This window comes from Rhinolophus hipposideros, assembly GCF_964194185.1.
Source record: "Rhinolophus hipposideros genome assembly, chromosome: 4".
Classification (NCBI taxonomy): Eukaryota; Metazoa; Chordata; class Mammalia; order Chiroptera; family Rhinolophidae; genus Rhinolophus; species Rhinolophus hipposideros.
Genome location: NC_138050.1, coordinates 64,338,281 through 64,358,218, shown reverse-complemented (window position 1 = coordinate 64,358,218; position 19,938 = coordinate 64,338,281). Strand labels below are relative to the sequence as shown.

General features: G+C 38.7%; 1 protein-coding gene across 2 annotated transcripts; it reads right to left on the bottom strand.

Annotated features, from left to right (window-relative positions):
• Positions 1 to 10,379: 10,379 nt before the first annotated feature.
• Positions 10,380 to 17,605, bottom strand: OXGR1 (oxoglutarate receptor 1). Of its 2 annotated transcripts, none has more exons than XM_081046822.1 (2): positions 17,357 to 17,605; positions 10,380 to 12,388 (listed from the first exon to the last, which is right to left on the bottom strand). In XM_081046822.1, the coding sequence occupies exon 2, from the start codon at positions 12,370 to 12,372 to the stop codon at positions 11,359 to 11,361; it is 1,014 nt and encodes a 337-aa protein (XP_080902948.1). In that variant the 5' UTR covers positions 12,373 to 12,388; positions 17,357 to 17,605; the 3' UTR covers positions 10,380 to 11,358. The 2 variants fall into 2 exon arrangements, with proteins under 2 accessions (XP_080902948.1, XP_080902947.1); XM_081046821.1 differs by having other exon boundaries at positions 10,380 to 12,447; positions 17,357 to 17,475.
• Positions 17,606 to 19,938: the final 2,333 nt, after the last annotated feature.

Below are 19,938 nucleotides of genomic sequence, written 5' to 3'. Positions count from 1 at the left end.
AGAGTGAGCGCTATGTCTAGGGAAAAACTAATGTGGTTATTCATGCATGGAACTTAATAGAAGCAAATAGATGAGGAGCCTATTAAGTATCTGTAGGAATTATCTTGCTAAATAAACTACAATCTGACTTTAAAAAGTCTATGACTATAAAATAGCCTTCATGCCTCCAAATTTACCGCAGCAGGAAGTTGGTATTGAAAATGGAGCCCCCTTAAGGAGTACCTATTGCTTCAGGCCACTTCAGATGGGTTGTTAAGGCAATGGTTCTCCGTAAATGTGGTCCCCAAACCAGCAGCCTTGCCATCACCCAGGAACTTGTTAGAAATGCAAATTATCCAGACTCACTGAATCAGAAATTCAAGAGATGGTACCTAGCAATTTGTGTTGTAACAAGCCCTAGAGGAGATTCTGATTCTTGCTAACACTTTAAACCATTCTTTCTTCCTGAGGAGAATCAGGAAGAATATCCTGGACAATGGGAAACAGTGAAAAGGAATTTTCTTCTAGAGAACAGACTTGCACTAACCAAGAAACTTCCACCACAGCCAGGGAACAGGGTTTTCACAAAGCCTACAGTAGGGCAGGGTTTCACAATTCCTGTGACTATTGTCTCCTTTCCTTTCCTTTATTCAAAGGAGCTTTTATACTGAAGTTATCTTTAACTCCTGTGCCTCTATGTATTGTGGTTGGGAACAGTTGCCAGATAACTTGCCTTTTAGTTCCTAAATAACCAGATAATGACGATCTACAACCAGACCATTTGGAGAAAACAGTGACCAGTTATTGCTAATGGAATGTGAAAAAGGTGGTGAAGAGATAATTAAAAAGACTGTGAGGCCTGAGACAATGGAGGGGTCATGACTGAAAGGCATTTGGGTCCCTAAATCACTGTTTGGACAAAAGCTATCTTCTGACCAGGAACACTTACACTGATTTTTTTTTTTTTTTAACATGAGTAATAAACTTCTATCATGTTGGAAAAATTTCTGTTTTTTTTTCTTTCATTGTTATTGGCGTATTCCATTTTTTTATTTCCTTATAAATTAGTAAATTGTTTTATATTTTAGATGTGTCTCTTTAAAAGAGCATAGATTATAATGCTTTAAAGTGTAGTCTGAAAGGCTTGTTTTTTTAACTGGAATATTTATTCTTTTTACATTTATTGTGATTGATAACCTATTCGTATTTGTTCTTTCACCTTATTTTATGGCGTTTGTCCCACTTTCTTCTTTCCTCTTCTTCCATGACTTCATTTGGATGAACTAATATGTATTTACTTATCTTTTATAACTCCCAGGCAAACAGAATTGGATTAATCATAAACCTTGATTTATGACATACAGAGGGTGCCAAAAAAATGTATGCACATTTTAAGAAAGGAAAAAACTTTTAAAATTGTAATGTTCAACATATACTGATAACAAAAGGTGAATAAAAGACACATTTGACTTCTGCAATTACAAGAGGTGCTCCAAGTGGTGCTCAATGTTACTAGAAACAGAAGTCTTTTCCCTCATCTTCAAAGGCAATGCAAACATGAATTTTCCAAAAGCAGAAATTGGCCAAGTAAGAATTAGGATTAAAAAGCAGGTATTTCTCATTCTAAAAGAGGCTCATTTTTGTTGTTGTTTCTATACATCAGTGTCCAGACACTTCTGATTACGGCCAACTACTTCTTGAGCAACGTTGACCAAATTGTCCTCTTGTGTATATTTTTTTGACACTCCTGGTATTTTCATCACTGTTTTCTGCAAAGCCTTCCTTTGTGTAATCCACTTGTTAGCTTCTTTACTAATACAATAAATACTTGTAACGTAACTACCCAACTGCTTTTGCTTTTTCCACCGATTCTCTTTTTTATCTTCTTCGGAAAAAACTGTTCATATACATATTGAAACTTCTCACCCTCTACTTCAGGTCTAACTCTTTCATATTTTTTACTTTCTTGTTTTTTTAGATTGCATTCCACATTGTTTTTTCTCATCTCCTTTCCAATTTATTAGCTCTCTTTTTGCTAAATTTAATCTCCTGTTTTACCAATCCATTAAAAAATTGTATTTCAATTTATTATATTTCTACTTCATTTGTTTTTTAATTTGCTTAATCATTTTATAGTCTCATTTTTATCATTCTTCTTCTCAAGACTCTTAATTTTTTAAATGAAATAAACATTCTATTTTACAATCAATCTCTGATATTTCTTACATATAAAATCTTTGACAGTTTAATTTTTCTATCCTCTAATCTTGACTTATTTTGCCCTTTGTGCCTTTTTGTTGGCATTTCTTATTATTTCTTTTTAAATGTGTTTCTCATTTTCCTTAAAAACTACCAATAGGAAGTTTTGGAGACCTAGGTTAAAGTTGTGTTCCTTCAGAGAGGTTTTGCATATGCCTCTGCTAATTGCCTATTGGTACTACCCATCTGGAAATTACTTTAAATTCAATTCTCCACTTGAGCTTCCATTTTAACATGCAGGTAACAACAAATTAACGTAAGAGCTTGATGCCGACTATGATTTCTCAGGGGAAAGTTCATTTTCCTTCTATTTAACAAGTAAATGTAAGCTATTTTATCTTCTGTTCCCTTCTGCTTCAGAGCTTTATCTATCATTTACCCTAGCAAGAAGAGTAGAGCTTATTGATGTGCAGAGTTTTGCAAGGATCTCCCTACCTTTTTGAGTTCCATACATTATGTGCTATCTCTTATACTAGGATGACCGTATATTATTACAGACTCTTTTAAGAATAAAAGTGGGTGCTATTAATAATTATACCAGGGCAACAGGCATTAACTAGTACTGTCCTGGGTAAACCAAGAATGTATGCTCACCCTTCTCATCCTCACACAGATATTGAAACTGAGTTTCAAGAATACCAGGATTTTGCAGATACAATTTGGAAAATTGCTGCTTTTGCTGCCTGTTGACTTCTGGTTTCCCACCTTTATATTTATTTTTTCCCTTTGTGGAGTCTTTGGTTTCTTATCAGTTCAGTGAGCATTTTTATAGGTGTTTATGAAAGTATTTTATTCAGCCATTTCTATTGTTTCTGATTAGGAGGTTGTACAGTAGGTTTACTCTAGAATGTTACCAGAAACAGAAGCCTTTTCCCTCATCTTCAAAGGCAATGCAAACATGAATTTTCCAAAAGCAGAAATTGGCCGAGTAAGAATTAGGATTAAAAAGCAGGTATTTCTCATTCTAAAAGAGGCTTATTTTTGTTGTTGTTTCTATACATCCTACCTCCTAGTATATTGTCAGGAGCTAGAAACACAAATAAATGTGAACACGCATTAGAGCACCTAATAACACTGGGGAGAAAAACAACACGTAGACATAGAAGAGTGGTAATCCAAGTCCTATGTGATAAAGTGCCCCAAATGGCTGATGAATAAGAAAAAGAAGTTGTGGAACCGGCTACCCTGGGCTGGGCGGGTGGAGAAAGATGCACCAAAAGAATGTTAGCAGTACTTTCACGAATGGTTAGAATTTAGTAGGGACTTTAACATTGCCCTTGTTTCAATTCTTTAATATAAAGAATATTTTTGATATAATATAAGTAATAATTTAATGTAAACAATAATTTTAAGACATTGATTTGCCCCTGAATTTAAAGGAAAAAAAAGTACTATTATTTAAACTTTTAGATGAACTCAGAAAACGTTTTGCAAGGAGTCAGCTTGTTATTTGATAAAAGAGCATCATTTGTGATGCCTTTGTAGATTCTTTTCTTGGCTTTCATGGTATGCGATTCGATACTTATAATGTTGCTTGTGAAAATGGGATAATACTAAGTATATAATACCAAATACCATCATACTGTTCATCTCCTAAGTGGATTAAAACAGGTAAATGGGGCATTTAACCATGCACAATTAGCGCCCTATGATATTTCTGTGAACTTACTATTTAAAACACACTTTAGGGTTATTGGTGAGAGAGATTTAGATAATTGTATGTGTTCCTGAAATGCTCCCGTTGGATTGAGCTTTCTAGAATAATGATAAACAGTAACAGCAAAAAGATCTGAATAAACATGTCATTGAATTTGGGTAAGTAAATGCAGCATTACATTAACACTCAACCTAAAGGGCACATATGGATAGTGAAGCTAGTATGCAAGATTGTAGTATCTTTGAAAGTAGAATTATTTATTACTAAAGTTTGTATCTCTAGGGCATAGCACAGTTCTTTGCGCATAGTAGGGGTTCAAAGATGCTGGTGTTAGTTTACTGAAAAAGGAGTTAAAACTGATATTACAGTCCTAAATATGTAGGCCATACATTTATTTGTTCTATAAACACCCATGTTCAACAAAGATCTAAATTGAATGAAAAATATTTTATGCATTTACATTTTACTTTTCAAGTGTTTATGGAAGGTATTGTGGTTAATCGTAAAAACATCACTTAGAAACATTAACGTAGTGTTATTGAGCATTTCCAGAAGAAAAACAATGTGTTCAGGCTATGCATTTATTTCCAAATCATGGAAAACCAATTATATGCTATTATGTAATCATATAAAATACATTCCTATATCATATAATATGTAATCATAGAGACAAAATAAAAATAAGGAAATAGAGCAACTCCTAAAACTGGTACTTTAGGTTCACTTTAAAAAACCCCTACTTCCTTCACACCTCTGAAATGCACAACAAAAAGCAAAGAATGCTTTACCTACACTGAAATCAGGAGAAAGCTCTAGCATCATACTACCAGCCTCTAAGAGTTTCTTCTAGATAACAAAGAGTTAGAATAAACTGAGAGAAGATGCCAAGAGTACTCCCAACTTCTCAGTGAAAAGTATTTATTAAGTTGTAGATAATTTGTGGAGGGCAATTGAAATAACCCCACTATTCTCCCTGGTTTAATATCCAAGAGCTCTTTTTTTAGTTCTTAGAATGGTCATTCCTGTAGAAACTCCTGGTCTGTTTCAAGGATGTCTCTGAGAGTATTAATTATAATATTTTTGGAAAATTTCTTATGCTCCCTATAGTTGTATCTGTTATTGCTATATTTCCCATTTCCCTAAAGAGGAATTCACCAATATTCTGATAGCAAATGTAAGCATGAACTGCCAGTATGATCAGAGCCAAATTATTCCATCCAGTATTTAGAACCTCAATTTTACTCTGTCTTTAATTGCATTTATTGTCTTCAAGTCAAGAATCTTTCTGGTTCAACATCCCCAAAATGAAAAGCCTAGAATTCTGTTGGTGGGAAAAGGGGCAGTCATTGGCTTGCATAGGATAAAGAAGAATATCTAGGGATGTAATTGTTTCTTATTCAGGTTTTAAATCAAGTCTCCTGTTTTCAGTACCACTTATAACCCTCTTTCAGAAATAACTGGTAGTTCTAATTCCTGAACATTTTGCAGTTAAGCAGAACACATTAGCCTACCTCTGAATTCCCCCTATTACCAGCTTTGTTTTCACTTGGTGTCACCACTCATCCACCCTCTTCCAGTTTCCAAAATTTCTAATACCTGTATAGTTATATGCCCGTTGTCATTTTAACGGAGGAGACAAGTGGTTCAACTGTCATGTTTAAAATGAAGTTTCTCCCATGTCTAAAACATTTGGAGCAAGGCATCAATGATGAAGTAATCATGGAGAGAGTCAGGGCAGAAACATCTGGAGATTCCTTGTGATTCGTGGGCCAAAGGCTGTGTGTGCAGGGAGAAACTACTTGAGATTAACAAAAAAGAGGCTGTGATGACATCAGACATACCATTAAGTCAAGCAGTGCTAGAGAGGAAAAACACCCCATTAACACCACATGAACTCATTTCAGTGAGACAAAAGAAGACTGTACCTTAGAAGTAAAGACCACATCCCAGAGTAAGATCTATTCTACACATTCTTTTAACAAAAGCCTAAGACCAAGTCTGGACAAGACCAGAAGAGAAACAGAATTTGGCATTTGGGTCCTGCTGTGTTAGAAGGGCTTAGAAAACACCTTGGGCTTCTCACAAATTTGTTCTTAAAAAATTATAAAACCAAGTTAGTGCTATTTCAAGGTGACAAGCAAAAAAATTACTGTGTCTAGTAGAGAAAAAGTCAACAATTTTCAGGGAACGATAATAGAATCTAGAGTCTCTACAATGATTTATTCACAATATCCAGTATTCAGTAAAAATCATTAGACACACAGAACAGAAAAATGTGACTCATAGCCAAGAAAAGAAAACCAATTTAAAACTGACCCCAAGGTCACTTTATATTGTTATTATTGTTACTTTAGCTAGTTGTCCTTTAAGAACCCACTGTGGTAGGCTGCATAATAGCCTTCCAAAAACGTCCTCTTCCTAATCCCCAGAACCTGTGAATATGTTACATTACATAGTAAAAGGGACTTTGCAGATGTGATTAAATTATGGATTTTGAAATGAAGAAATTATCCTAGATTTATCTGGGTGGGCCAAATGTAATTGCAAGAGTTTCAATTAAAAAAAAAAAAAGGTAGGAGAATCAGGTCAGAGAAAGGTGATATTTCGATAGAAGCACAGGTCAGAGATATTAGAAGATGCTATGCCACTGGCTTTGAAGATAAAAGAAGGGGTCATGAGCCAAGGAAAGCAGGTGGCTTAAAGAAGCTGGAAAATGCAAGAGTGGCTTCTACTTCAGAAGTAAGGGAGAACTGCCAACTCCTTGACGTTATTCCAGTGGAACTGAGCTCAGACTTCTGACCTCTGGAAGAGAGTAAGTTTGTGGTGTTTTAAGCCACTAGATTTGTGGTAATCTGTTACAGCATTCAGAGAAAAGTAATACAAAACAGATGCCGGATGTGATAGACAAAGATGTGAAAATAGCTATTCAAATATGTCTAAAGAGTTAAAGGAAAATCTGTATTTAGTGAATAAGGGGAAGTTTCAGAAAGAAGTGGAATTAAATGGAAATTTTACAATCGAAAAGTAAAATAACCAAAAAGAAACCTCTCAGGTAAGCCTTAGTGATACTTTCATATGCAATTTCTGTCATTCAATCAAAAATTAATAGATATGCAAGGAGACAGGATCATATGAGCAATGTGAGGAAAATGGTAGACAACAGAAGAAGATTAAAAGGCAATCCAGATATTGAAATACACAGATAAAGACTAAAATAACTATGATTATTCAGTTCTAGAAATATGGGGAAAGGCAGACAAAATAGATTAGAAGACAAAGAAATTCACTGAAATAGTAGAATTCATAAAGAGAACAAAACATACATTCTATAAATAAATACAATATCTGACATTAGGAATTCAATGGATGAGTTTAATAGCAACTGTGTACAGTATACGGCAGGATTAATGACAAACAGATCGATGGAAAATATTTAGGTGAAAGCGCTGAAAGGAAAATAAAATTAAAAAACAAAAAACAGATCAGTGCATATTACAATACGCTTTCTTCCTGAAAACTCAATAATGGAAGGAGCTCTCAACTTTCAGGTGTTTTTTTACATTGCTGGCCTTGTATCATTTGATATCATTTAGGCACATTGTATAATATCACATCGATTATATTGAATAGTGTCGCTGGGTAAAATTTGAGAATAAAATTAGGACAGGAAGTGATGTTTGGCCTCAAGTGCTACATGGCCCTGTAAGTTATTGAGCCCTTCTCAGAGCCTTTGTAGGAAAACCAAAATGAACTGCAGTAGTCCAGGAGGCACTGAGGTGGGTTTGGAAGAGAAGTATGGCAGCTGTAAGGCCAGCTCCCCTGATAGCGTCTTTCCCCAAGGGTGCAGCTCCAACTCTGTGGATCCTATGCATTGCTGTTAATTTTGTTCAAGAACAAAATTTGGCCCAGGTTGAAAGGAAATTCTGTCAACACTTACATACACTCAAGGAGGAAGTGCTGGAGAGGCAGCTCCTCTATCTCCTTTCATCTCTTACTTTAGTCTTCCCAAAGGAGGAGGAACAGTTAAATCTGATCAATGGGAGCTATGTTTAGAGTGGAAGGAACGAAGATAGTTGATGAGTCAAAGATCTTTATAGGAAAGACATAACTATTATGACAAAAGCAGAAGAATGTTAAGATTTTAAAGTCGCCGTTGTGAAAGCCCAAGCAGATTGAGAAAACAAAAAGCACTGAGCAATAAACTATGAAGGCTAAGGAGGTTCAAGAACCTTCTGATGAAAGGATCAGGCTGATACATCCTGAAACCACTGCTTAATCACTAAATGGAATGTAGTCAGACACTACACATCTCCTCAGATGGATTAGTGCTTCTGAAACAGAAAAGAGAGGAAGGAGAGAAGGAAGGAGGGAGGGAGGGAAGAAGGGAGGGAGGAAAAGAGGAAGGGAGGAAAAGAGGGAGGAAGGAAGGAAAGAGGGAAGGAAGGAAGGAAGGAAGGAAGGAAGGAAGGAAGGAAGGAAGGAAGGAAGGAAGGAAGGAAAGAAGGAAGGAAGGAAAGAAAAGAATCTGCATCTAATCTAACCTTCCAATTTAAAGCAAATAAGGGCATGGAAGATCATGATAAACAATAAAATGGAATTCAAATAGCCAAAACCACAATGTGGAAAATCCTACAAGAAAAACAACTTGATTTCTTCAGTAAATGAAAGGCAATAAGTAAAGGGAGGGGTAACTCTAATAGAGTAAAAGCAATTTAATTGGTACATCAACCAAATGTAATGCCTAAACCTTGTTTGGATCCTTATTTGAACAAAACCAACTGTAAAGAGACATTTGAGGCAACCAGGTGAATGAAAGTACAGATTAGGCATTAAATAATTTGAAGGATTTATTTTGTTTTGGTTTTGTGTGTTTTGAAGGAGGTCAATGTTGAAGCATTTATGAGGGAAATTACTATGTTGTGTAATGTTTGGGTTTAAATATTCTAAAGGAAAACAAACAAACATGGGAAGGGATAGATGAAACCAGAATGGTAGGATGAATTATTGGTGAATTTAAAGCACAGGTACGTGAGGTCACTTTGCTACTTTCTCTAATTTTGTGTCTACTTGAAAATGTCCACGATATAAAGTTAAAAACAAAGTGGAGGGTTTATTGTGTCTCCACAGTTTGGAGAAGGTTTTTCTGGAGTCCCTGCACTCGGATGCAGTCAGCCTGAGTTGAGCTTCCAGTTCTTATGTGGGGAGCAGACCAGGCAGCTCCCTCTCTGGCAGACAGTCAGAGCTCTGGCTTTTGTTCTTGTACTTTCTCTGCCTACAACTGGGTGTCTGAGGCAAGGTCATTCAGGTCCCATTCTAGCCTTAGAAGTATCATCAATCTCTTTTTTGGCCTCAGTTCCAAACTGCATCCTCCAGCACAATTAGCCCTGAACTCTTTATTTTAGAAAATAAAACTTACCCTTTGAATCCAATTTAGCTTGGATCTTTGTGATTATATTCTATCAGCAGAACCCTGGAGGGCAGACAGTCATCTGAACCTGACCCATAACTGCAGGGTACTAGTCAGATAAGAGGATGACAGAACAGCTGAATTGAGGGAAGGTATTTTGAGGATAAAGGAAAATTATACATGTTCCCAAGCTAAGGTCAATTATCCAGGGTAATAGAAATGTTTAAAAAAATTGAGAAAGTAGAATTAAGTGTCAGAGGAAGTTCCTAAGAAAGCACAATAAGGATCAAAGGCAAAGTGGAAGAATTAGTATCAGAAAGAGAGATGATTTATTGTTCTATAAATTGGTAGAAAGAAGGAAAAGGATTAAAGAAGCTACAGAGACAAGTTGAAATAGACATGAAGGAGATTGAAGTGTTTTTTTCTCTGCTGGATGAAACCTTAGGAATAAAAAGGAATAGAGAGAGAGAAAGGAAAGGGAATTGTGCCCAGGGCTAGAATAATAACAGCAGTGGTATAAAGGCTCATCTGGCTACACTTTGGTGATGGCCCAGGAGCTGGGCTAGGAATTACAGAGAGGAGGGAGGAGAGCTGCCCAGCTTCCAGGTTCCAAGAGGACCCTTGAATTCTACTCCATACTGTGCAGTCACATGGATGGGCAGCTCAGGCCGCCTAATGAAATTCCACATGCTATAGAAAGGCCCGGGAGAAGATGCCTCAGTAGATGATGGGTGGAGAGAGTGCTATCATGCAGAAAAGTTCACACACAGAACCATTGGCTTTCCCGTTTCTCCCTCCCACCCCCCACACCTCCCAGGATGCCTAGCAGAAGTTCCCGAGGAATATCCTCACTTAAGTCTAAGTAGGAGGTAATGTCCTAGAAGAACCTGAAAATCACGAAGAGATACTACAGTATCCTTTCTTCTGCTCAAATCCTCTATTCCAGCCCCATCCTATAACTGATTCTTCAAATTAGTTTTGTTCTCTAAATACAGAGAACATAAAGCTTCATGTAAATACAATTGTGGCAAAGCTGTATTTTCACAGAAAAATCTTACCAGCTTCTTCAATTATTTTAAAATGAGTTTATTAATGATATCAACACATTTGCCGGGGTTTTAAATATTCAGACTAGGCAGTTTCTCAAATATTTATATTCACTAAATATTGCACACACACAATTCAAAAATAGCTTTAGCTATTACAATAGAGAGCATGTGTTCATGATAGTCACAAAAGAGAAAGTTATCTAAAGAGAATTAGTGTTTCCCTGAATATTGTCCCACAGACAGAAGTCAAAATTATGTTGTATTTTATTTAATACCTAATTTATACATGATATTTAAAAGTACTTCTGTTCCCCAGGGCATGCTGATAATGACTAATATAACTTGGTAATTTCAATAGCAACTTTGAACATGATCTACAACAATAAAAACATAATACCCCACGTATCTTGCAGGTATTTATTTTAGCTATTTGCATTGATATCTTTGAATTGTCTCAAGCATATGGTACTGGCTTACTTTAATCTACAAAACTGACTAAAGCCTAGTAAAATATACAGTTTAATAATCTCAAAATGAAGTTTGAAAAAACGGCTTAAAGATACAAAATGTAAAAAGAAAAAGTGAATACTGAAAAAGATACAAATAATGCCCTGAATAGTATGGGGGTTCAATACAAATAGGACCGACCCAGTATGAAGGTGTATGAAACTATGAGTGAAAAATTAGCTTTCTCCTATCTTGACACTAACTTACTGAGAGACCTAGGGCGAGCGTTCTCTGACGTGGCCCTGAGTTCCAAGAGTTCCAGTTTTACATTTGAAAGCTTTACTGATATGCATGTATCCCATTCATATATCTACCCATGGGGGGATCCCAATAAATGGATTGCAAAGAACTCCTAGCTGTTCTGCCCTGGCTTTGGCACAGAATTACCTGAATACACAGTATTTACTGAGAGTCCCATGGAGGGAGATAGTCTAGGCTCCTTTGAAATTATAGGGAACGTGTCAGCAGGCTTTTCTCTTTGGTTGAGTAAATGAAGTATGTCAAGGGTTGTTTGAGCAACTGATTTTCTTTGCTTGCTCCAGGCCCCCATTGGCTTTGCATCTGACCACTGAGCAGATGGCCTGCTGAAAGTTGTCACTGACCACCACATACAGCAACAGGTTCCCAAAGGTGTTGAGGGCAGCTAATGGTCTAGAAACGATATAAGCTTCATGGATCTGATTCTCAATGGAGCAGCTGATGGAAAGCAGGCGAGATTCAATCCGAATGACCCTCAAAATATGGAAGGGTAAAAAACAGACATAAAACACAAGAAGCAGCAGAATGGCGAGCCTTCGAGCTTTCTGCTTAAGGCAGCTGTGCGTCGGAGGTCCTTGGGTTAGGGTGTAGATGATCATCGTGTAACAAAGTGTCACAATCACCAGGGGAAGGCAGAAAGTAGTGGTGGTCAAGATTAGATTGTACCACTTGATCGTGGTGAGGTCATCCGAACTGGTGATGTCCAGGCAGGCAAATCTATCGGTCCTGGTGGTCGATGTGATCAAGAAGGTCATGGGAATGACAGCCACCAGGGAAATGATCCACACCACAGTACAGGCCACCACTGCCCAGCGAGTTTTGTGAATGGAAAAGCAGCTCATTGGGTGACTGATCACCAAGTATCGGAAGATGCTGAAACAGGTGAGGAAAAGGATGCTGCTGTAGAGATTGAAATTGAAGCTGAAGCGGATGAACTTGCACATGAAATCCCCAAAGACCCAGTTTTCGCCGCTGGCATAGTAGTGAATCAGGAAAGGGAGGCTGGTCAGATACAGCAGGTCTGTGCAGGCCAGGTTCAGCATGATGACGGTGCTGCTCTTCCAGGGCCGCATTTTGAAAATGTAAGTGGAAATTGCCACGGCATTCCCTGGAAAGCCCACCAGGAAGATGATGCTGTAAATAACGGGGAGATAGTGCGTCTTGAGTGGGATTTTTTCATCGGTGCAATTTCCAAAAGCAGCTGCATAATCGGGGAAATCAGAAGCATTTGCAAAATTGTCTAGTGGCTCATTCATGGTTGTCTCCTTTCATCTTGCAAGAAAACAAGAGAGTTTCAGTGTGGCAATATGAATTGACTGAGAAGTAACTCACTGATAAAAGAAAATAGAAAACATTAATGATAGGGTAATGAAAACAATGATCCACTTTTAAACGAAAATTGCTCTAACATCCTCAATTTGCCACTTTTTTTTCTTTTTAATCTCAAAAGAGATCCTGTGGAGGAGAGATTGAATTTCTAAGAAAATGGCTGTGAGGCGAGTTACTAAAGACATCTAATAACAATATGAAAGTTAAATTACCATGAGAATCAGAATGAAGGATTGGCAAAAAACCCACATGGAGCTGTGGGAAGCAATTTGGCAAGGTTGCTGTTTGGGCACGCCGTTAGAGACTTAACAGCAAGACCCACCATTAATCAAGTGTGAGGCCCTTTACCTCTAAACTTGACAAGACATTGAGAAATATTTCTTATTATCTCTCTTTCACAGAAGAAACTAAGACTGAGGGGGGTTATGCAACCTGTCCCTGGTAATACCTCTAGTGGCGTGGCCCAGATATGAACCCATGCTTATCTGAGTGAAAACCTATTCTCTTTATACCTTACTTCACTACGCTGCCTCTGAATCTGGATTACCCTAAATAACTGATGGAACAGGATGTGCAAAAGCATGAAAAGATGGAATACTGGGAATTTTTTAACTGTAGGTTTTTATGCATTGCAATATTATATATGTGGTAGATTACATTTCAAATGTCAGTTCTTCCAACCTATTTTAATAGTTTGGAAAAAATGTAATTTGTTCTTGGGTTTGGGGTGGAGGGGTTGCAGAAACAGAATTTGGACAGCAGCTGTAAGAGTTTGGGTTCTATCACCAGACAGCCTGACCTTGATTCTCTGTTTAACCAGTGAGTAGTCATGTGTCCCTAAGCAAATTGTTTAAGCTCTCTGGGGTGGGAGGAGTGAGATTTTAACTTCCTTCTTCCTGCTTATCAGTGTTTTCTAAAAATTTGAGAGTGAATTTCTGCAATGAGAAAAACATGAAGATTATATTTTAAAAGAATTACTCACAATTAGCTTATGATTTGAATGTAAATAGCTATTGGTAAAATGCATCCACTTACACATTTATGGAGTGCCCACTGTGTATTAATTAGGCACTCTGTCAGGTCCTGGAGATACAAAATGAATAAGACACACAGATGTACAACCCCTATCGCAGTCTACTGAGAGAGATGTACATCGAAATAACTGTACCTCATGGAGCCGTCAATATACTAAACAAACAAACAAACAAAAACACTTAGAACACTACTAGGCACATAATAAATCCTCTGTAAATGTTAGGTAGTTGTTAACCACTAAGTCCTTTGGTAGATGAGTGGTACAAGGCTAAGATCACCAGGAAGGGAGGGAACCTGGAGAATAGTAGAGGGCACTGAAGGAAGGTCATACAGGAAGAAACATTTCCATACAAGAAGCTGACACTAGCAACAGAATGAGAAAGGCATTCCAGGCAAATGAAAGAGCATGTGAAAAGGCACCTAGATATGACAGAACTGAAGAGGTCCAAGGGAGATCTAGGGAGCTAAATATGGCTGCTATACTAGGGGGCTTTGGGAGATGAAGCTGGAACAAAAAAATCACTAATAATAAAAATAACAGTGCCTCCGGTGTACAAAGCACTCCTCTAAGAGTCTTAAAGAGGATTAAAGGCATTTAATCCTTATAGCAACCTGGTGAGAGAGAGCTGTGATCATCCATCCCCATTTTACAGATGAAGAAACTGCGACACAGAGCAGGCAGGACTTGCTTAAAGTCACACTGCTACTAATAGTTAGTACTGAACCAAGTTACAGAATGGGACAGGCTGTCTGCCGAGCTGGGATGCCTCTCAGGAGTAGGCAAGAGGCAAATAAGTGCCCTATAATAGCAAAGATGAATTAGACTTTATTCCAGAAGAGCTCAGTAAATCAAAGTCCTAAAATGTATGAAGTAGGACTAAAATATCAATAATAATAGTACCCACCTCATTAGGTTGAGAGAGGATTAAATGATATAATATACATAGAGCATTTTGAAGGATGTTCGTGCCTGCCATCATTACTATTATTACTTGGTGCTAAAATCTACACTATCAAGCTTTTCCTCAGCATAGCACAGAGGTATATTTCAGATTGGCCCAATGTAGTGAATCTGAAATTAGTAGACTCCTTCTCTGTTTATTGGTCTGCAGTGTACTCTTCCAGATCACACTTAGGGTACAGATCAGAATGCATTTAAACATTTCTTACTTTTCTTCTGAATGAATTGGAAAAAGAATAGCACAGAGATGTGAAACTTGCCATTGGGCAGGTGTTAGGAGAGGCCAGTGCTCCCTGAGACCATGTATTACCTATAAAAAGTGAATGTTTCTCTCCTTGTCAGGTTAAGGACTCTCCTTGGCAATGCTATTCGTAGAACTATCACCTACACAGCACTGGAGGGGATAGGAGTCAGGCACTGCTAATCGGCAAGGGTACTATGAGGCCATAGCTCTTTCCTTGGCCAACGCCTTAAATGGGCTCATGCACAGGTAGGAGGCTGCAATTTAAACCTAAAGAAAATGGTCATGGTCATAGTCAGGGAGCCCCTGAAGTGATACTTCCTGAAGTCAATTCTTAGCAAATCAAGACTCAAGTCCACACTGCTTGCCTGTCAACTCCTTGAAAGCAGAAACATGAAGTCACGTTGTACCCCAGGGTCCTAACACACAGAAGGTATTCTATAAATACTTGCTGTATACATACAAGAACAATGGTTAACATCAGCAAAATTTATCTTGTGCTGAAGGGCTAGTGAAGCAGCAAATATTATTAAAAAAAAAAAGTTTCGTTCTTCAATGACTTTTCAAGTAAGGAGCAAAATTAATTTCTGCCTTTGCCAAATGAACCCCTGCTGTGTTATGGGGCCGTTTTAAACAATAATCCTATCAGGAAAAGACAGGTTGTGGGTAGAAACAACCACCTTATTATTTTGAAAAACAACAGTTCAGCTTGGGATTTAATGAAGCTGATTGACCAATTGTAAGGGAGGAGGGGCTAACTAAGAAACTTAACCCCCCTCCCATATATCTCACCAAAAGAATGGTTTGCGTTTACAAAATATGTGCGACATTAAGAACAGCAGACGAAAACTGTTCTGGGCTGTGAGCCAGGCAGAATGAGGCCGTTTCTTTCCTCGATAGTCCCAGGGTCCTCTGCAATTCCCTGCTACCACCCAGAGCACCAGATGTCCACAAAGGAACCATTTACATTCAAAGGACATTAAGGAATAATGTGGTGTATTCCCGATTCTTTGCTACAACAGTGGTTCTCAGTTGTAGGGGGATTACTGACCACCGAGGCCTGATGGACTCTCTAAATTAGAAATAGTGATCTATTACGCTTCAACATAACCAGGTGCCATACAAATAAAAGCAAGCACCAAAGATTTACAAAATTTTTATAAAGGCAAAAAACAATTTTACCCTCTTTTTCTCTCTGAAGTTGGGAAGTGATTGCTTGAGGCTAGCTGCAAAATATCAGTGTTTTGGGAGCACACAGCTTGAAGACCACTATCCTGATGCCAGCTTGCCTATGAACCTCACACTAGGATTCCAAGCTTTTGTGGATAAAGAAAGGCAGGACCAGAAATGGTATCTATTCAAGTGACAGTGTCTATGACTTTATGTCCATAGAGTATTCTTGCCCATTTAGTGGGAACAAGTAAAGTGGTCTTAATGACGAAGTGATTTTTCTAGGGTATTTGCTAATTTGGTAGTAAAGTCCTTATCTAGCACTCCTCCCCCTCCACTGCAGCACACACACACACACACACACACACACACACACACACACACACACACGCTTGCACTTCATTTTTCTGGTGCCCTCCAACGCTGAGTTAACATCCAGTCTCTCCTCCTTTTCTCAAGCTGCCAGTGGACCAGAGAACTATAAACTTAGAACACGGCCACCTGTCACCTGCCTCAGCGTTCTTGGAAACTCCACAGCTGGGGTCACATTTGGTTACCAAGAAGAAACTTTGATAGACCTTTCATTCATAAAGACTCATCTTGGTTTCCTTCTCTACATATTTGTAAACTGATTTGATTTTCTAGTGGAAAACAGACCAATTCTTAACCTAGACAAAGTTGTGACTTGGGCAAAGGTTTTTCTCCCTGAGCCCTGAAGGAATCTCTCCACCCAAGTCTTCCCTGAATCCCAGCTCTCAAATGAGAATCTGCAACTCAGGGACCCTGAAGACTTTTAGGACTTGCCATGTTGATGGAGCCCCAAACTTTCATTTTAGCTATTTGATCTTTGGGAGAATCAAATAAAATAATGGAAGCTCTCCCCAGAAAAATGCACAAATGGACACAAAAATATACAATATACAGATTGGAGGTTTAGAGACAATCCAAAACGAGTTCTCTTAATCTATAGCAATGAAACAAGACAAAAGAAAGGGATTTCCGAGGACAAGGTTTTGTCTGCTCCTTGGAGGATTGCGGGGCAGTATCTTTGGGCATTGATTAACACCAGAAAGCTCAGAATCATACAGTACGAACTAAGAACGCACCAGAAGGCGGAACCAACGGAGTTCAGAGATGAACTCTCTGTTTGTCCCCAAAATGCCACCGAAGACCCCACGTTTTGTCATGAAAAAGGCAGGAGATCATAGTGCAGAACTTCTCCAGATCTCCCTGAGACAAATCTCTGGCCGTCCTAGGATGTTATTTTCCCAGAATGCGCCCCTGCGCCATCCCCACACAGCATGGGGGGTACCCCTGCTGCCTCCGGAAAAACAAGTTGGAGGCTCCAGCTCCGGCCACCCCCCACCCCCAGGCGGCGGCAGGGACTTGCCCCAAGCTTTCACCCACACTCTGGGCACTCCAAGTTCCCACTCCCGGATCAGCGAAGGTCCCCGCACCCGGCTCCCTCAGGCCTGCAGGGTCCCGCTCCCCAACCTAGGCTCACCTGGCACCCCGGAGCGGCCTCCATGCGCCCCGAGTGGCCGTGGGACCGGCTGTACCCTGGCGGCAGGGGTCCCAGCAGAGGCCCTCGCGCTGCGCCTGCCCCTCCCACCCCTTCGGCCTGGGGGCAGGTGAGTGCTGAGGTCCCGCCCCAGCAGACAGTGGACAGCATCCTCCCTCGCCTGCTTTCCAATCTGACCGACTTCCAAGGATTGCTGGACATCCTCCAAGCCGCTTTGGAGCAAAAGTGCCCAAAGGTAGTATTTGCAGAGGTGCAAAAAGAGCCTGGGAGGAGAGCTCTTGCCCTAGGAAGGTTGCAGTCCTGTTTCTGGGTCCAGAAATTTCACCTGTTTGCCCACAGTACAAGGCCTTTCGCTTAGCAAGAGATGAAAACAAATTAAATTCTGGCTCTCTAAATTAGAAACGTCCACTGAAATGTCTTTTCACTGTATCCACTTAAGGGCATGCCCTCCATTGCTCAGCAAGGTGATTTTAAAACACTATATAACTGTGTGGGGAGGGCATATCTGCATCTCCAGATCTAGGACGTAGCCCTCTTGCCATAGGACTTGGGAACAGCCTCTTCCCTTCTCTAAAACTCAGCTATATCTTCTCAGAGAATAGGATTCTGAATCATTGGACTCTAAGTTCCCTTCCAGCATGAAAAGACAAGTTTTCTGTATTGCTTAGTGAAGACGAGTGGAGAAAGCCACTTTTATGCTCAGCCATGGATGGGCATTGAATGTCCCTTCTGCCCTGTTATGTTGATGGACATTAAAACAACCAGGGCATCATCTAGGCAGGCCAGCGTGCAGGAGCAAGAATGTTAAACCAGGCATCCCAAAGCCCAAGCGAGAAAATCCTTGCAACATAGCTGACGGTTGGGAGAGCACTATATTAGGTGTTTTTATTATTATGCTTATCGTTATTATTTGAGTCCCAGTCTCTCCTGGGAAATAGCTACAGAAAAATTATTCTCCAATTTTACTGTTTTTAATCACTTTCTCAGTTTGTCATTTGGAATTATTGGACCCTATTTTGTTCCACTCTGTCCACACAGTCACTCAATAGCCATTTGCTGCTTGATTATTCTGCATTGGTCACTGAGGAGACAAAGAAGAATAAACGTGATTTCTGCCTTCCCAGAGCTCATGTCCTTGAAAAAAATATTAATTTAAAAGTGAATAGGGTTTAACCCTGGTAAATAAAGGTGTTGTAAGTGAACATAACCCAAATATAGAGAAAGAGAGGTCATAAAAGGCTTTCTGGGGTGAAAGATATTTGAGCATTTCTTTTGATGATCAAGATTTCCAGGCAAAGAGGAAATGACTTAAAGAGATTCTTTAAAAAACAAGTATTGGTTCCTAGAATTTTATAGATGTGAAAGGGACATTTTAAAGTACCCACTCCTGTTAATGTAAAATAGTAGAACCTCTATGGAAAACAGTACGATGATTCACCAAAAAATTTAAAGTATAATTACCATGTGATCCTTCAATTCCACTTCTGGGTATATGTCCCTGAAAAAATTGAAAACGGACTCAAAGAGATATTTGTACACCATGTTCATAGCAGCATATTCACAAGAACCAAAATGTGGAAGCAACCCAAGTATCAATAGGTGGATGAATGGATAAACACAATGTGATATATATATATATATATATATATATACATATATATGTATGTATATGTATATATATACACATATATATGTATGTATATGTATATATAATGGAATAATTCAGCCTTAAAAAGGAAGGAAATTATGACACATGCTACAACATGGATGAACTTTGAGAACATCACGTTAAGTGAAATAAGCCAGTCACAAAGGGACAAACATAGTATGATTCCACATATATACAGTATATAGAGTAGTCAAATTAGTAGAAATAGTAGCATCATGGTTGCCAAGGGCTGGAAGTAGAGGGAATGGGAAGTGTTTGTTTAATGGGTGTAGAGTTTCAGTTTTCCAAGATGAAAACAATTCTGTGGATGGACAGTGGTGATGGTTGTGCAACAATGAGAATGGACTTAATGCTACTCAACTGTATGTACACTTAAAAATATTTAAGATGGTAAATTTTATGTTATGTGTATTTTACCACAATTTTTAAGTTTTGTTTGACAAAACCCAGTCCTATGGTCTCACTTTACGAAGGAGGACACTGAAAATTATAGCGGTCCAAGTGACAAGTGCCTGAGAGACCTGGGAGGCCTGTGGAAAGCCTCTGTTCTTACTCTCTGGCTGGGCCGCATTATTGAAGCCATTTCTCTATCAGAAACAATGTGCTATAATCCAGCACTTCAAACTGGCTCCCTCCACATGATGATTGTTATGAGCTAATTGTTTTTTCACATTTTCTTGCTTATCTGTAAATATTACTTCTTACTACAACTCGGACTCCTATGAAATAGTCATTTACGGAGGGGAGGGGAACTAAACGAAATATAGATCTTAAACATCTCTGAATAAAGAGAATAATATAATTTATGGACAAGTATATTTAAAACAACTTGCATTAGAAAATTATGTCACTAATTTAGACTAGGTTTTAAGCTTCAATTGTAGAACCTTGAAGT